Below are 19,103 nucleotides of genomic sequence, written 5' to 3'. Positions count from 1 at the left end.
AATGTGATAGTTTTAAATACCGCCAAGTAGCACTTCTAAAACTTTAGAAGCCGACCGTTTCGCATAAGATTTAAGATACCAGAAGAGTCAATATCCACGGACGATTTTCTGTTGGTTTAAAGTTGCTACATAATCCACGTAAAGGACTGATGTGGATGCTCTGTCTTCTTACAATTAGAATCAGTAACCAAAACTAAAGGGGAAGAAGTTCAGTAAAAATGATCAAACGGCATCAACTAAATAGTAGATTTAATAATTCATCTTCGCACACATATTTGAAAGTTTATTCAGACAGAAATGTCTTGAAAACTTAAATGGAGTCCCGTATGTCACCTGTAAATCCTGTCGCTAATCCAAGTTTAGAATCAACAGACACTGTCCTACCCACTCAGTTTGTAAGCTGTGGTAACTGCGTTTGTCTACTGGTTGCATTTCCTGATAAAGACTTTTCACTATGTAAGCAACATCTTCTTGTGCTGATTACAAGTGCCGTTACTCCGTTGGGTACAAAAGAACCTGTCCTCGCAAATTTTAAAACCTGCCATACTTCAAAGGGAAATGCACATGTACCTCATATCCGCACTCTTGCAATAAAGAAAGAACATGGAGATGCTGATGCATCTAAGTTTGGCAAGAACTTACGGGCCGAAACTTAGCTAGCACAGTTTGATCTAATTACAACAGATATTTTTGTCACAACAAACGCAACGAAAGCTTAATCAGTAAGGCATAAAATTAATAACCGAAAATGTTATAGTTCAAACACAGCCTTTGGCTCCAGACTGCTGCTTTCTAGGCTTGAAAAGCTCTAAACTATGTCACAGCTTCAGTTTTGCGGACAGCAACTGTAATATTACGGTTGGTCAACAACAATGACCAGTAATTTTTGCGCATTTGTTGATTGTTCAGTAACTAATAACTGAAAAATGTCCATATGGGTGCTAATCTGGATAAAACAATGGGTAGTAGATGAGATATTTTGGGAAAAATTACAAGGCAACACCCACCGAGTATATGAGAGACCGGAGGTCACAAATAATGTTGTTTATGCTCTAAAACGTGTTGTTTATGAGCCTAAACTGTAATCTAACGTTTTATTAAATATTGAGCATCCATAAGCAGCCAACCACGGAAAGTGGTCTAGCCATACAAAGAGGTAGAATTGGTGCTCACTCCACCCAGCTTCTAAAGCATGAATAAAGATGGGGTCGACTTTGACCACAGAGGAGCAATTGTCAACCATATACTGCAGCAGTAAAATAAACAAATATTAGATTATAAAACGTAGAAGTCACTGCCAAAGTGCACATGACGCATAAATGTGACTAAACCGCATCCGGATACGGGGAAGTAACCGTCAACATTAACATCACATTGCGTTTTCTCACCACAAAAAATACAACCGGAAGGGAGCAAATTGCTGCACTGCAAAAGGATTCCGGGTGACGTGTCCTGACCAGTATTAGCGGCCAATCAAGATCAAAACTGAAAGCGTTCTCCGATGTAGTATTACCAGAGGAAACTCTAATCTCTCACATACTTATACTCCCAATAAAAGCTCTTTGCCTCCTGAGTGTGTGAGCAAAACTTGATTATTGTTGCATGTCATGGAGCTACCGATGATGCTTCATTCCAAATCTTGTTCTTACAGATCCCTCACGGTCAGTGGTAGTTCTGGCAGTGAGAGACCTCGAGGCCCAAATAGCTACGATGGATAAACCATTCGGCTAACAAGTGGATGGTATGACAATTCAAGCTGCACGTATCCTTTTTTCCGTAAGACAAACTAACAGGCAACGTGAAACAGCGTTGCGCTCTTAGAATAACGAAAATAGGTCTAAAATCGTAGTTTGATACAAGCTTTACAGCAACGAATCAAAAGTATGTCCGACATAAGAGTAAAAGACAACACCATACAGACCCACGAGAATGTCAGCAAACTTTCGTATGCATAGAAGACAAACAGCTAAGGAATGAACTAGACAAACGCTTCGAAGAACGACCTAACTACGACAAAACTAACTACTACAGAGTGGATGTAAATGATTAGCAAAATGGCCGGATGGTGCCGCAAGGAGACATTAGTACAGTTTTCAACTGCAGCGCTCACAAAACGTGCAATCAAATGAAGCCGCATAGGAAATTTAGGGGGGAAATGCCATAAATAGCTAGGTCTGATGGCTCAGAATACAAATAATATTGATTTATTTGTGCAACGCTTCGTGGAGCCTCTTCGACAGAGCACCACAAGTTGGAAGGGGTAGGAGAGGGACATCGGTGGACGCTGAACTGCGCGGGCAAATGATACTTCCCGGTTGCCCAGGCCGAGGAACGAGGTTTGGTTGATGTACCCCGCCTTGAGCCTTTGACTCAAAAGTCTGACCCACAAGGCAGTGGGAAGACGTAGGGTTTTGTTCGGGGACCCTGACCCTAGCCTCTGACTCAAAAGTCTGACCCACGAGGCAGTAGGAAAATGTAGAGTTTTCTTTGGGGACCCTGTCCGGAGCCGACCACTCAATAGTCTGACCTGCTCGGCTGCAGGGGGTTGGCCTAACCCGAGGGCGCAGGGAATAAGGCATTACTGTCTCATTCCTGATGCGGCTGCGCACAGCAGGTGCCTGTTGAGCAGCACCGGGCACTTTGGTTTTAAAAGTATTTCGACCGTATTGGATAATGCGCCGGCGGTCACGGTCAACCGTTAGGCGATCGGATTGTGCGGGTTTTGGGGCCGACTTTTTCTAACCCGTTCTTCCTCGGGGAAAGGCAGCATCGCTGCTTCCATAAATATGGACATGCTGGTCGCCTGGGGGAAACACCTTCACGCCTTCACACTCCTGTCGCAGAGGACAGTACGACTTTACCCCCAGACCGCCCGGTACCACGATTGCTCGTAGTGCGGGGTCTCGCTTTTCTTGGTCTGGCTGCTCCCCTTTGGCCTTCCTGGCATGATTGTACCTTGTGGAACGAAGTTCCAGCCAGTGTAGCCCGCGGGATCATTGCAGCACTCAAGCTCGACCACCACGTTAACGTGGTAGCTTCAGGTCGAGGTACTACCAGTGGACTGCGACACAATAAGGCAAAAACTGGAGTTGGCTGAAGTTTCTGAAAATAACTCTTCATATCACAATAGAAGTCGCTGCTGACTAGACTAGACGCACCAAGTTATTAAGACCAGTTGAATTGCCTTTATATGGTTAAGGCGCACACTTGTATTCACACATCACAGCTTGCAACATCATCAACAACAACAGGTATCTGCCATCTGAAAAATCTGTAGAATATCTGAGCACGAGAGAGCAAGGAAGAAACGCTTGGGGGTTGTTGAACGTCCCACTTTACCTGTATGACGTTGATGATTCCACGAACGTTCGAGGAAATGGGTTTGAGGAGCTTATACATTCATCCTTATACTAACCGATCGCACTGAAAACACAAAAGGGTTCCAAGAAGTAGAAACTGGAGACCATTGCAGTATTGTTAGAATTTTGCATGGTGTTTCTTTATGGCCGACGATGCCATAATACTATTAGAATCCCGAAAAATTGAGAGAACAGTATTTCCGTGTAAGTAAAATTTAAGACGTTTTGGTACTTTCCGCAAGCGCCGCAATATATAGGTGGAGTTTCACAAGGAGCTCTCCCTAGACCCTTTTATTTCCAGCAACCAACATGAGGCAACAAGTCAGATCATTATGCCTGCTGCAGATTTGAAGCAGCCCTGGAGTGTGGGAAGTGGTGAAATGATGACGGAACAAAAGTTGTTCAATTCCGCCTGGTTATACTAGCGCGGATGTATAACTTTCTGTTGAAAATACTGTATGTATAAATATATATCAACGTCGCTCACGAGTCTATGGTGCCGTTAAAGTGATTATGTGCATTCTCCATTGGTAAATTTGTGGAAATTTAAAGCACTCGTAAGAACGATTCATGTGTTACAACCTTTGGCCCTTAAGTGAATTAAGTACAGACTGTTCCCCCGCCCAGTAAACACTCCAGAGATGGTTGTGGTCGGTCAGAGTTAGCAACCCGAAATATTTTTAGCGCACCTTCTTGGGCTTTTATCTGCAGCAACAGTAAAAGCACGATACAGTGCTAAATATGGATGTTACATGAAAACAATTGATTCACACTGTGCACTGGTACCAAAATAAAATTGGTGATGCATTCTAACCATAGAAATACTGGCAAAAATTTTGAATGTCACATGACATTTAGTTTGAGAGAACAGTTGTCGTTTTCACAATCTCAACTTTGCCATATTGTTACAGAATTTCACACACATAGGACCACTCACCCGAAACAAGAATTCCGCATGGGCATACAGTCCATTAGAAGGTGCTATCATCAACGTGAACTTTTGCATATCCAATCCATCGTAGTCTACGACCTTAATTTGCTCATTATTGTCAAGGTTACGAATGAGATCGAACAGATCTCGACCGAAAGTCCTTCATTTGGATGTTTCTTTATTATTTTTGGTGCCTCACCTTCTGTAACTCATAACCTCAATCTTCGAAAATGATAACGAAAATGCATCACGAAACTGGATTCCCGCATTTAGCACCTTCAAGGTCACGGACTCATCGATCCACTGAGTAATACACAGGATATGCTTTTGCGAAAGCCCTCCAAGTATGGGTTTGTTTCTTTCGTTCAGCGGCTCACGTTCACCTGAAACGATGCAGCGCTGCACTTGAAGTTCTCAGAGTGATAAGCTTGTCAGCGGGAGGACTTGTATCAAAAAGCGTCGGAAATTGCTCTGGGTAAGGTAACAGACAGTGCGTGAACAACCGTTCGGGGGGGGGGGAGGTTGTTCCACGTGCCAGTGAGCTGAAAAGAGAAGAATAGTTCCCAAATAAAGTTGTGTGCTGTGCACGTCCTGGCAGTATATTCGCTGGGTTAACGTTGAAAATTCTGTCAGTCAAACCTTAACGAGGAATGCATGAGCAGGTATTAGATCCCCTCACCAAAGACCAATGCCTAGGATTGGGCACCCGAAGCAGCCAGAGAGAATACTGGAGTACAACGAAAGCTTTTTAGTGAGGAACCACTAAATGTATCCGGCACTGGCCTACACATTCTAGTGTGGAAGAGAAAATGCCAGACAAATCCCACAAGTGGGCACATGAATTTTTAAAAAGTGTATTTAAGTTTGGAGAAACATGGTGATGGAAATCACAGCTGGCTTCTAGACCAGAGTCTCGTGAGTAGGTAATCATGCAGTCTAGATGAATCTGAACATGGTCAAGGACAGGGACTTATGACAAAGGGAATTTCTAAACGACTATATGTGGCCACAAATGGGGAGTTCGTCCGAGAACAAGGTACAGAAGGCGTAGCAGACAGATAGCAGGAACATAATTAGGCACAACAAGCTTCATTCAAGTAGCCCGTCAGTGATTATCTTTGCGGAAAACAGGATCATACCAGTTTACGTTGTAAGCTCAATACAACGATGGTATGAGTTGCCTCAAGTGGACAGTAATATATTGGCACCAACTGAGGTAGCAATTCGCAGACAAGGGACAAAGAAAAAGGCCTTTTGAGCTTTATAATAGATTCATATCGCTGGGCATTCGTGGTATTCGCGTGCACGCTAACTTCTTTTACAGATTTTTGCGGAATTCTTCAGTGCCCCCAATTATGCAAAGCGATTAGGCATTTATCTCACGACCGGGATTTATATGATCCCGAATGCAGTTCGGTTCCACTAAAGCGGAAAATTCCAGAGTAGTGGAACTGAGAAATATGATTTTCGACGAGAATTGCAACGATTTTGACGCCGCTCCCCAAGTCAGTGCACAAAGTTGGCTACAATATGGAATGATAGAGCTATTATGAGCTTGGAGTAAGGAAGAAAATATGTTGGTGGCTATAAAACCGTACCGGTGGGTGGGTTTTGCACTGTTGCGGCCACATTGCGCTCAGTTGATGTGAAAATTCATTCCTCAACCTATCTCTGTTGATGGTGTATCCTCTCGATTTTAGGCTCATATAAACCACTTTTTTTATCATCAATCTCATAATACCTAATCCTTTGATAAATCTCCATCTCAACGATTCGACTTTTGGAGTTGGGTGCATGACTCAAGGGGGCCCAAATGAGTTCTGCAAACAATCAACAAAGGCCCTGTTTGTTCGAATTATTCCCACAAAGCCTAAGCAGTGCAGGAATGCGAGCGTCAAATATTGAAGAAAGTGAGGAGGGGGGGATCAGTGCAATGGTTGGGCCAGAGCTGACTGCATTAAAACAACCTCTTCCTGAAAATTATGGACCAACCTCACACATAATCAGGAGACCTTGTTGGAGCATGTTGGGTTGAATGAACGCAAAACCTGATAATATTCCGGGTTGAATAGGGCAATTAGGAGAGCAGCGTGGGGAATCGGATACCTTCGGGAAGTTGGGCACGCCCGCCACATTAAGAGTGATAAGTGCCTGTGTAGACGAGATGTTGCGACGCCCGCCATTGGTAGATGCAGAGGTGTCCTGAAAGGATGTAACTAATTATTATTACTCGTGTGGGTCCGTTCGGCAAGGTCTATACGGTTTCCGAAATCTATTCTTTAACGTGCATGGTACATAGTTCCAGTTTGGGGTGCGTGGTACAACTTCCGCGTTTTCAGTTTGTTCTGTCTGCCAGGGCGCGGGCACTGGCTCCATTAACTACATTTTTATTGCTTGAGTAATGAAAATCGGAAATCCTGCGGTTTCCATTGCAACCAGGGCACTGATCAATGCAATACCCTTTTAAAACTATGATGCTTGAGGCAGTATATGTTACCCTTACGCGCCGATCAGCCTTGTCGGAATACCTAATCACAGAGGCCCGATATTTTGTTCGGACTCGGGTGAGAGCGAAAATTGTAGGAAAATTAAGCTATCCAAAAATTTTCTCATCATTCACTGGAAGGTTATGCTGAATATATAGTAAAGATTCTAATGTGAAGAAATTGCGAAATGACGTACAAATCGTCAAAATCAATTAAAATGACAATGTTTGTCTATTTGATTGTTTTCAAATGCATTCAAATGCATGCGCATTTGCCATCTTTTTCGTAACAACCAATGAAGCTAGATGTTTATCTCTCCGATACCTACCGTAATAACATAAGTTAATTTGGAATATATTCTTAGAATCATTTAAACCAATCCAGAAATTAACTTCTTTAAGGCACTGTTGGTTGCAAGATTTTGCAGAATATATAATGGCGCTTATTTGAACAGCCGCCATCCAACACAGCAATTCTGTTAAGTTCATTCAAAAGAAGGGAGAACATTGGACTTAAATTTCGTCTTTATTAGAACCCATCAGCAGTGAGTGTCTAGTGGCCGTACCTAAGTTTGAACCCCGCGCATCTGACGTATCAGGCGAGCGTGTTACCAAAACTCGAGGAGCGCTCCCTGAACAAATCCGAGTTTTGCGCCTGAAATGGTGGACATGTTCGCACTTGAGTGATGTGAGAAAAACACCAGAGGCTTCGAACGACGAACAAATAACATAACTTTCTTTAGTCTATCCACTGGCGCGCTAGTGAGGAATTCCTAGTCAGGGAAGATCGCAGACGCCTAAAACGTGCTTGACACATTTGGTTTCATGTGTCGGAGGTTGCGTGAGTTTGCAGAATACACACTTTCGTTTGAAAAACTTCCATCTCTCCTGTTACAATCATTCGGGTGAGTTCATACAAGAAGAATGTAATGGTGCCAAGTTACGCCCTTCTTATGGCACATAAGCAGTGTATATCCCGGTGCGTGCACTGTTGACGAGTTCTAAAGAGAGCAAGGCCAAAGTCCAGTGCTTTTCTTCTCTTGTATGGACTCACCAGAATGATCGCACCGGAGAACATTGACGATCGTGAAACAAGAGCTATGTGAGTATGTATTCTGCAAAGTCCTGCAAATACTACTACCACAAACAAGTGAATATCTTGATTGCCAGTTTCTTTTAGACCTATGAAGTTTAGCTATTTGGAGGAAATGAAAGGCGCCTTTTGTTTCAAACATACGACCCCGATGCAAGTGAGAGAAAATAGGTCAAGAAAATACGCTGCGATACCTTGTTTTGCTGAATAGTGCATGAAAAGGCTCTTGTGAAGCAGATTCATGTGAAGAATGTCATGAAAGAGTTTCCATGTTTGAATTTCATTACGGGGGAAACATTTATTCTTGCGCATGGTCCATGAACTCATTTTTGTCTCTTTGCTAGCATTTTACAGGACGTGGTTTTAACGTTTCACCTTTACAGTACTGCGGGTTTACTACTGTTTATGGACTCCACGCTCACGCAACTTGTATCTGTGACTCGGTATCAATGCCGATAACTGCCGAACACCCAAAAGGTCATAAATAGGACGGACCTTTGGCTTGCGTGCTTCTCGCTGAAGCGATGTTTCTTAAAAACTTTTTAGTCGTCAGCCACTGATCAGTGAGGAATGAAAAAATAATTTCCTTGGCCTCTTTCAGTAGAAAAAACCGCACGGTGATCAATTTAACTACCTTTCATTAGCTTCTTTATGCTCAGTGCCGCACCCATATGTCGAGACAACAAGCGTATAGAAGTAAAAATGGAGAGTAAGTTTCATAACAATTCGAAAACTAAATAAAAGGAAAGGATCACAATATCTTTGGTGTTTTTTCCGCTCGAGTATATACACTGCCATTCCGTTCATGAACTTTTAGGCCTTCAGTCTGACGAACATTAGTCTCATAAGAGAGTTGCGTGATCTATAGAGGAAAATGTTGGTAGCTCAGGTATCGTAGATGGTGGTCGTTGGCTTGTTGTCAACACGACGCTCAAGAAACTGCAAGAAACACACGAGATAACCAGACAGGAACGATGGAAAATGAAAGCTGATGATACCAACATTGCACAATTCTACGGACTACCAAAGGTGCACAAAGAAGGAACTCCGCTTAGACCAATCGTTTCACTTCCGGGAACCCCGACTTACAAATTAGCAAAAGACTTATGGAGAAGATTAAAACACTTAATCTCCGGATCGGAACACACAGTCAATAATGCAGGTCAGTTCCTACACAAACTACGGAACGTCAGTATAGAAGACGATGAAGTCATGCTTTCATTTGATGTCACATCGCTGTTCACTTCAATCAACCACAACCTCGCCAGGACAACCATAGCAGAACTGCTTCAGACTAAGCCCAACACGACAGGAACCATGAAACCTGAAAGTATAGGCAAACTGCTGGACTTTTGCATGGATACATACTTTACCTTCGATGGACAAATATATCAACAGCTGAAAGGAACTCCAATGGGATCTCCAATATCAGGATTTATTGCTGAGGCGGTAATGCAAAGGTTAGAGCATGCGGTACTGCCGATCATCAATCCAAAACTTTGGATCCGCTACGTGGACGACACCTTTGTCATCGTGAAACGGGATTCAGTGCACGAGGCACATGAACTGCTCAACACCACTTTTGAAGATATCAAGTTTACAATCGAACTGGAAAGAAACAATCGACTACCATTCTTAGACGTTCTAGTGAACAGAAAGATGGATGGGACTCTGGAAACCTGTGTATACCGGAAGGAGACTCATACAGATCAAATCCTGAACTACAACAGCAATCACCCAGTAAACCACAAGAAGAGCTGCGTCCAAACCTTGTTCAAGAGGGCGGAGACACACTGCAGCACCACAGAACTGCGGAAGAAGGAAGAAAACCATCTACTCAGGGTATTCCAGAACAATGGATATCCAAGGAATTTTATCAAGAGAAGCTTGAAGAAGAAAACACCCCAACCACGGCAACAGCAAGAACAAGCCACCAGACGGGTAGTCCTGCCTTACATCAGGAATATATCAGAACTCGCGACCAGATTATTGGCTCAAAAAGGAATATTTGTGGCCCACAAACCGAATGCCACCCTGAGGAAATTAATCTCTAGACCGAAGGACAACCCGGACAAAACCAAGAAGAACAGTGTGATATACCAACTCAACTGCGACAACTGCATCAAATTCTACGTCGGACAAACTGGGAGGAGACTATGCACGCGAATAAAGGAACACAACGCGGCCGTCAGGAGGCATGACCCCCTGTCCTTGATATCCATACACGAGGACCAAGAAGGCCACAAATTCAACTTGGAAAACGCAGAAATTTTGGTATACGGACGCACGAGGCACGGAAGAGAATTTCTGGAAGCATGGTACTCGACGGCAAATTCGATCAACCGGTGCATCGAACTGGACCCAATTTACGCACCCCTACGTGCAAAAGACCAACAACTCAACCGGAAAACTCAAGGAAGACCGAATATTGGATTCACAAACAACGAAACAAGGAACTCCTTGGAGGCAAATCAATAATGGTCACAACCCAGGACTGGAAGGGACAAAGGTCAATCTAGCTTCGACCAGATTACGACGGAGGGGATGCCAAGCTCAAAGGTCACGTGGGCATCGGCGAATGGGGATACAGGACAACGGAGCAACCAATGGAATCACCCGACCGAACAACTAATCGCGACCAAAGGTCATCCCCTGCTAGCAGCACGTATATTAACACACGCACAACACTACCCAACGCACAACCACCAACCCACCGCTACGCGCTACTACGCTCCACAATAACGCACTGATGATGTCACCTCGATTGGTGATGAAACGTTTGCAATCAAATTAGCTCAGTCAGCGAACAAGCCAACGACCACCAGAGTTGCGTGACTTATCCTTGAATAACCTTCACACGTGTACCACTTACAGACGAACCAACGATTCACATTCTACTGCGTAGGACTTGCAATCTTCTTTGCAGCGTCATCTAAAGTTGCGTTTCTCGTCCACTAGAGAGCGAAATGCTCCTCATACAGACACTTCAACAACCCTACTTTTCCAGTCACGTGTCAAGCGCTCATAGATGATTTTATTGCTCATGTTTGGACTCCCTTACCTCAGACCGAAAGATGTCCTTCGTGGAAGCGGACTAATTTCGTGAAGCTAACCACTTAGGCACGGATCGAAGAATCCACTAGCTGCTTAGTCGGTGGACCACAAACCTTACTGAGACCGGTTGTCACCAATGAAAGAAATTTTGCTGAAAATGTGAAAACTAAGGTTCCCATTAGACACAGTGATCACCATATGGTGACACTTGACTGCCAATGTGACTGGGTCAGCAACAACGAAACTTAAGCATAGATTTACTACTTCTATCCCGCAGTCTTCCCATGAGTTTAATCTGATACCAACTTTCGTAAATGATGCGCACAAAGATATTGTCTAAAAATTCAACAATCCAGTGCAGTGTTTGCTCTAAAGAAAACAGATGAATCAAACAGGAACTGCCTAGAATGAGTTTGCATCGTCTCAGAGTGAAGTTTCAACTATATTTATTTAACTACGGGAGATTCAGAAGATGACCTGTTGTGACAGAAGAAATAACAGCGTTTGACCAACTTGACCGGTAAGTTAGAGGATGTTCACGAAATTCTGCATAAGACAGGTTCCTTCGGCCCGTTGGGGCTGAGTGAGGCACACCGCTCTTTCCGACCCACGCTAATAACTTCCCAGGCGCGTTTCCAAGTCCCGTTTATCGTTTGAGCAGCTTTGGTTTCGAACACCAGCCCTGTTCGCCATGACGCTATGAATACTGGATAGGCATTCCCTCTGGATTGTGAAATTAGTGGCCCATTGCCTCCTGGGGAGACTCAGCATGTTGAGAACCCAGCTGGTCTTACAAAACCAGAAGCGAAAAAGAATCTGGTCATCTGCGTCTCTTCAAGTATATTTTTCTCCAGTCATCACGAAACATCGGCAAAAATGCATTCGTCACCACTCGAATGATCTGATGAACCCTACTTCGCATTATGGGCAAGGACTTTCAGAAACAATATGGAAACTTCGTAGGCCACACTTTATTACGCCAACCAAGATTTCTACTCAGGACGCAAGGACGTAGGCTTCATTGGACGCGTCAAATGGGCTGCCACAACGTCGGTTGGCCCTAACACCCATGAACTGCGAAAAGCCTCTAAGTTCCCTTGTCTCTCTCTCTCTCTCTGTGTGTGTCTGTTGTCACACCAGGTGGCACCCCTGATTTGGGCGGAATAAACATCTTCCGGTAGTTGTTAACGCTGCCCAAAGTCACAATGGAAGTCATATGTGAGTGATTTTTATTATCCCCTGCGCCGACAAGCGTACTTGTCAGCGCTAACGCCTTAATAGGCTGTGTCACAGCACCTTTGCGCTAGTGCTTTTCATTTGAATGGAAGCGATCAAATATCGCGATCCTGTGTATTAGCCAGCGAAATCCGCACCAGTACCAACGATTCCACATTACTAGTGGGCCCCGTTTACCACAACCCAAGGTGAATGGTCAGGGGTTTACTGCTTTGGTGGTTGAGTTGGAAGGTCATAAAACCCTCAACCGTCTGCCTGACCCTGCTTCCGCCCTCAAGGTCACCAATGAAAGCCAAAATCCAATTAGAGCTTTGAGTTTTCTGCGGTTAACCTTCCACAACAATAGATTCCATTCCTGGGACGCCGACCTTCGGAAATGTCGTCCACATGTCCAGTTAGTCCTTCGGACACTTGTGGAGATAACTGTTGGATGAGTCAAGTATGCGCCCTCACAACGTAGAAAATATTTCTTCACTAGCACATTAGATTTCGCTGCCAGACCACAGAAAATGAACCTGATGTCGTGTTCTTGGGCGACTCGATATTACTTCATATGCAATTCTCCCAGGTAAGTGAGGTCGCATAATTCACAACGTACAGGTCTATAAAACCTACATCGTACCATTACACTGCGTCAACTTCAGCGTCTACCATGATGAAACACAACATGTACTTTGGCGGATAGAGAACGGCGAATTGGATGGGTTTTCTCCTAAAGTAAGTCCCTTTGTTGTATATATATAACCTCAAAGGTTATCGTTATCATGGTAGGTACGCACAATGTTTCTCACACTCCGGAAGAGGTCGTACGGGGTATTCTTGCTGTCGTTGAGAAGGCGAGGGAAAAGCAACCTCAAGCGGCCATGATCGTGATGGTATGTCAGCGGTTATTGAAATATGGTTCATACAATCACTCAGATTTTGACGCATAGAGTTGGAGTCAGGATAGCTTGAGTGTTTGTTCCAAACATCCACCTTGTAACTCCTGCATATTCATATTGATCACTGTGTAGGCTTGAGCACCTTGGCTGTTTCCAAGCTCTCATGCTTCTTTCTAGTGGCATGGCAGCTAGGCTACGGCTGAACGATTTTTTTTCATATCGATCAGCTCCGAGGTTAACAGAGTCCTCAGTTGGTGGTTGTCAGGAGTCACGTTCATGCCGTTAATTTTCATTTTGCGTCATTGTGAGTGGTTTGAATGCACCGTACCGCCCCAACATGCGTATGAGTCTCTAGAAGGGAGCCTGCTTAAACAGTACGTGTCCCTTTCAAAACGCTTCCATAAGGAGGGTTTGGCTCTCTGTGCTCACCTTAGGGAAGCAAATAGCCCTGGGCGTCGATTGTGTATAGGGAAACCAATACCAAAAAGATGAGTGATGAAGAAGCACACACTATGTCGTATCCTGAAACACAACATGAAGAAATGGTGCCACGTCTGAATAAATACCAGGATGAAGGAGGAACGTGCGACGTGAACACTGATTGCCACCATATTATCAGCCGACCGCTACAAGTTGCCGTTCGCTTACAGCAAAATCACGGTGAATCCACTAAATCTGACAGCACATGTTCAGACTTCTGTATAAGGGTCTCGAGATTCGATTGCTACAGAGTTCACTTATAGTGGTAATCCACAGTCTTGTTGACTGGAACCGACGAGTCGCCACAGCATGGAAAAATAATTTTAAAAAATAGCAAAGCGATATTGGCCAGTGACAGCTTAGGTGAAGGAGATCGCTCTGTCCCAATGCCCGACCAGAACTAGCGAAACCGGAATCTACCCAGTTCTGCGTTCATGGGGCCAGTGACATTTTGTGGTGCCAAAATGCCGACTCAATTCGGAGAGGCTCGACAAGTTTGGTGTATCGCCTCTGCCGACAATGGTGAAAGAGAACAACAGTCGATTGCCTTATGGGACAGGGCTTGTGGACCGCTCATTTTTTGACCCACAAAGCATCCCAAACGCACTTTCTGCCTCAACAAACACTGTCACTGATCACCAAGTAGCGATTTGTTGATTCCAGTCAGTCCCAAATGTAGTTTATCAGTGGTCAATGGAATCAAGATTCCTCAGATTCTCCACACAAAGTGGTCAGGTCTCGAATCCGTACAGCAATGCATCTCAGACAGTAATCTAACACGTTATCCTTGGGATCCATTGATGCCATAGGCGGCATAAGTTAGTTTCCAGTACCGCGCGTTGATCTCGTTTTGTACACTACTTCCGAAACTAATTCAACTTCCGAGATACGCAGCGCTCCACTCAGGCGATCCGGTAGGGTATAAGTCCTGCGGTACCACTTCGGTTCTTGGTGCTGCGAGTCACATGCTGAAGGAGCGAAAAGCACTGGGCATATATTGTGCTTCAATCCTCCCTTTCAAAGGTGGGAGCAATATCTTCTGCATATTCCAAGCCGACAGGGTGTGTATGGCGTCGCCCCAACACTTGATGAGCTGTGAAAATGTGGTCCACACAAACTCCTTCCCGGAATCCCGCTTACTGTACCTAGGTAATGCCTTCAAGTGCCCTCCTAAGGTGATTTAAGGTGGGCAGTTCGAAGAGTCCAGTTACGACAGGGGCTAGGTTGATTCCTTTGTGTGCATACTTTCTGAGATTGCACTACTATCAACTTACTCGATTGACTGTGGTGGTCAAATACGTTGGACAAGCACTGTCTTAGAATCTCATCTTCATCAAGCAACGGACAGAAGATCGTCTGGACTAGCAGCTAGGTGGCTCATATAGAATAAAGAACATTAGCGTGCTTCCGCAGCTGTCGGCATTGTCAACTCTATCCAGGGCTCCGTTACGGGTCAGGAGTTCGGTTGAGATATTGCCGGTGGCCGGTTGAATTGATGAAAGCGCTCCGTAGGTTGAAGCGTTCTGTTTTACAGACCAGCGGGCCATTTTAGTAGCTGACCTTTTCGCTCACATGCCGCTAGGACTTGTGCACATATTAGTCGGAATATTTTTCGCACATTCCTGTTTCTTCCTCAGCTATCCAAACCATTCAGGCCTTTTGATAATACACTTTTTGGACTAAACACCGCTCCATCTCTTGGTGGTGACTTCAGTGTCTGAACATGCCCTTGCATAATCAGCATCTAGGAAAGCACAGTGTTGATACTGATACTTCACCTCCGTACAACCACTTCTCCTAAAGTAAGTCCCTTTGTTGTATATATATAACCTCAAAGGTTATCGTTATCATGGTAGGTACGCACAATGTTTCTCACACTCCGGAAGAGGTCGTACGGGGTATTCTTGCTGTCGTTGAGAAGGCGAGGGAAAAGCAACCTCAAGCGGCCATGATCGTGATGGTATGTCAGCGGTTATTGAAATATGGTTCATACAATCACTCAGATTTTGACGCATAGAGTTGGAGTCAGGATAGCTTGAGTGTTTGTTCCAAACATCCACCTTGTAACTCCTGCATATTCATATTGATCACTGTGTAGGCTTGAGCACCTTGGCTGTTTCCAAGCTCTCATGCTTCTTTCTAGTGGCATGGCAGCTAGGCTACGGCTGAACGATTTTTTTTCATATCGATCAGCTCCGAGGTTAACAGAGTCCTCAGTTGGTGGTTGTCAGGAGTCACGTTCATGCCGTTAATTTTCATTTTGCGTCATTGTGAGTGGTTTGAATGCACCGTACCGCCCCAACATGCGTATGAGTCTCTAGAAGGGAGCCTGCTTAAACAGTACGTGTCCCTTTCAAAACGCTTCCATAAGGAGGGTTTGGCTCTCTGTGCTCACCTTAGGGAAGCAAATAGCCCTGGGCGTCGATTGTGTATAGGGAAACCAATACCAAAAAGATGAGTGATGAAGAAGCACACACTATGTCGTATCCTGAAACACAACATGAAGAAATGGTGCCACGTCTGAATAAATACCAGGATGAAGGAGGAACGTGCGACGTGAACACTGATTGCCACCATATTATCAGCCGACCGCTACAAGTTGCCGTTCGCTTACAGCAAAATCACGGTGAATCCACTAAATCTGACAGCACATGTTCAGACTTCTGTATAAGGGTCTCGAGATTCGATTGCTACAGAGTTCACTTATAGTGGTAATCCACAGTCTTGTTGACTGGAACCGACGAGTCGCCACAGCATGGAAAAATAATTTTAAAAAATAGCAAAGCGATATTGGCCAGTGACAGCTTAGGTGAAGGAGATCGCTCTGTCCCAATGCCCGACCAGAACTAGCGAAACCGGAATCTACCCAGTTCTGCGTTCATGGGGCCAGTGACATTTTGTGGTGCCAAAATGCCGACTCAATTCGGAGAGGCTCGACAAGTTTGGTGTATCGCCTCTGCCGACAATGGTGAAAGAGAACAACAGTCGATTGCCTTATGGGACAGGGCTTGTGGACCGCTCATTTTTTGACCCACAAAGCATCCCAAACGCACTTTCTGCCTCAACAAACACTGTCACTGATCACCAAGTAGCGATTTGTTGATTCCAGTCAGTCCCAAATGTAGTTTATCAGTGGTCAATGGAATCAAGATTCCTCAGATTCTCCACACAAAGTGGTCAGGTCTCGAATCCGTACAGCAATGCATCTCAGACAGTAATCTAACACGTTATCCTTGGGATCCATTGATGCCATAGGCGGCATAAGTTAGTTTCCAGTACCGCGCGTTGATCTCGTTTTGTACACTACTTCCGAAACTAATTCAACTTCCGAGATACGCAGCGCTCCACTCAGGCGATCCGGTAGGGTATAAGTCCTGCGGTACCACTTCGGTTCTTGGTGCTGCGAGTCACATGCTGAAGGAGCGAAAAGCACTGGGCATATATTGTGCTTCAATCCTCCCTTTCAAAGGTGGGAGCAATATCTTCTGCATATTCCAAGCCGACAGGGTGTGTATGGCGTCGCCCCAACACTTGATGAGCTGTGAAAATGTGGTCCACACAAACTCCTTCCCGGAATCCCGCTTACTGTACCTAGGTAATGCCTTCAAGTGCCCTCCTAAGGTGATTTAAGGTGGGCAGTTCGAAGAGTCCAGTTACGACAGGGGCTAGGTTGATTCCTTTGTGTGCATACTTTCTGAGATTGCACTACTATCAACTTACTCGATTGACTGTGGTGGTCAAATACGTTGGACAAGCACTGTCTTAGAATCTCATCTTCATCAAGCAACGGACAGAAGATCGTCTGGACTAGCAGCTAGGTGGCTCATATAGAATAAAGAACATTAGCGTGCTTCCGCAGCTGTCGGCATTGTCAACTCTATCCAGGGCTCCGTTACGGGTCAGGAGTTCGGTTGAGATATTGCCGGTGGCCGGTTGAATTGATGAAAGCGCTCCGTAGGTTGAAGCGTTCTGTTTTACAGACCAGCGGGCCATTTTAGTAGCTGACCTTTTCGCTCACATGCCGCTAGGACTTGTGCACATATTAGTCGGAATATTTTTCGCACATTCCTGTTTCTTCCTCAGCTATCCAAACCATTCAGGCCTTTTGATAATACACTTTTTGGACTAAACACCGCTCCATCTCTTGGTGGTGACTTCAGTGTCTGAACATGCCCTTGCATAATCAGCATCTAGGAAAGCACAGTGTTGATACTGATACTTCACCTCCGTACAACCACAGTTTATCTAAATATATTTAAAGCCTTAGAGCGGAAAGAAGATAAAAGAGTGGGCAGTGAAGCATCAGTGTCAACACTGATGTTGCTGTCTTCAGTGATGATGATGATGAAGGAGGGGACCTGGTGCTGGCTTCTCGCAAGCATTCTGAATTACCTTCACCTTCAATCGTTCAGTCAAGGAATCTGTTAAAAAAATAACAGCACGAACGCCACTGACATCGACCAGCCACCCCTTCTTACAATGTCTCCAGCCAAGCGCAGGTGGAGTCACGGGAACCCTATCCTGGATAGCGTACTACAAGAACAACATCCAAACTCTTCACACTCTTCTGCGAAGTAATAAGTTGCCCACCTTGTCGTGTGCACCATCGTGAAATAGGCACGGAGAACAACACTTGTCTCGGTAGACGTTGTTTTGGTATCTGTAGCACACTCTCGACCTACCGTAGTGAATGGTGCCGCGTATCTTCCGCAAATGAAGTACCTGCGTTACAGCCATATACCCGTCTTCCACTTACCCCTTTACGAATGCGTTGACGCCATCCGATACAAACAATGCTTCTGAGGCATCGGAGTTCAAGTACGCGGAGTGAGATGTTTCAGTGGTGAGCGTAAATTTACTGACCGGAAGGTTCGTGGTTCGAACCCGACCTCTGGTTCTCGACTTCCCTTGTCTAGGCTTGGGCAACCTGGCAGTAGCCCAGCCCTCGTGTTTACTTCTGGTGGAATGTTTCACATGTTTCACAAATACACAGCAACACAACCCATACTGTAGCCTGGCACACGCTCCCCTCAACACCCAGTGGTATGCCTTTTTGACGCCAAACGTGACGCAACTTGGCAAACTTAATTCGGTCCTCTGAGATTCTTGCACTGATTTCACCAGCCACCTTTCCGTCAGAGCTCATACGATCACTGGGGCATGTAAAATTCTCCACAACCTCCAGTAATTCTCCTTAAGTTGTAAAGGGTATGTTCAGAGACCGTACGTTCTGCAGCATAGCTCTGCACTTCTGAGGTGCTAGGCGCATGCATGATTGTATGACGGTGATCATTCTATCCAACAACGCTAGATAAATAAAAAAGATAATCGCTCAGCTGTAACACCCTTTCGATGCCTAACTGCCATGCCACTCGAACGAAGCACGAGGGCTGAGGTACTGCCAGGTTGCCCAAGCCTAGACATCATCATCATCAACGACAGCATGACATCAGTGTTCAACATCGATGCTTCACTGCCGTACAGACATGACTTATTTGAAAGCCTTATTGTAAAGAAAAGAATAAAGGTGGATGGGGGAGGGACTTAGTGCTAGCTTAACACAATCATTCCGAGGTGCCTACAC

General features: G+C 44.9%; 2 protein-coding genes across 2 annotated transcripts in view; one reads left to right on the top strand and one right to left on the bottom strand.

The window, feature by feature from the left end:
* Window positions 1-3,213: 3,213 nt before the first annotated feature.
* T265_07044 (hypothetical protein) lies at window positions 3,214-18,256 on the bottom strand (the record flags this gene model as incomplete). The annotated part of the gene is made up of 12 exons (XM_009172468.1): window positions 3,214-3,282; window positions 3,416-3,523; window positions 4,297-4,389; window positions 4,735-4,832; window positions 7,342-7,453; window positions 9,936-10,011; window positions 11,041-11,258; window positions 12,490-12,650; window positions 14,507-14,689; window positions 16,953-17,135; window positions 17,878-18,040; window positions 18,110-18,256. 12 exons carry the CDS (start codon window positions 18,254-18,256, stop codon window positions 3,214-3,216), a joined length of 1,611 nt encoding a protein of 536 aa, XP_009170732.1.
* Window positions 7,834-19,103, top strand: part of T265_07045 (hypothetical protein) — a gene marked incomplete at both ends in the record, with an annotated part of 26,265 nt that continues 14,995 nt past the window's right edge. The window contains 7 exons of the mRNA XM_009172469.1: window positions 7,834-7,877; window positions 8,753-10,142; window positions 12,658-12,726; window positions 12,759-12,875; window positions 12,911-13,033; window positions 15,268-15,321; window positions 15,357-15,479. Coding sequence (XP_009170733.1) covers window positions 7,834-7,877; window positions 8,753-10,142; window positions 12,658-12,726; window positions 12,759-12,875; window positions 12,911-13,033; window positions 15,268-15,321; window positions 15,357-15,479 — 1,920 coding nt within the window. The remainder of the gene's footprint in view (window positions 7,878-8,752; window positions 10,143-12,657; window positions 12,727-12,758; window positions 12,876-12,910; window positions 13,034-15,267; window positions 15,322-15,356; window positions 15,480-19,103) is intronic.

The sequence above is a fragment of the Opisthorchis viverrini genome (genome assembly GCF_000715545.1).
Source record: "Opisthorchis viverrini unplaced genomic scaffold opera_v5_158, whole genome shotgun sequence".
NCBI classification, from domain to species: domain Eukaryota; kingdom Metazoa; phylum Platyhelminthes; class Trematoda; order Opisthorchiida; family Opisthorchiidae; genus Opisthorchis; species Opisthorchis viverrini.
This window is presented reverse-complemented; position numbering and strand designations above follow the sequence as displayed.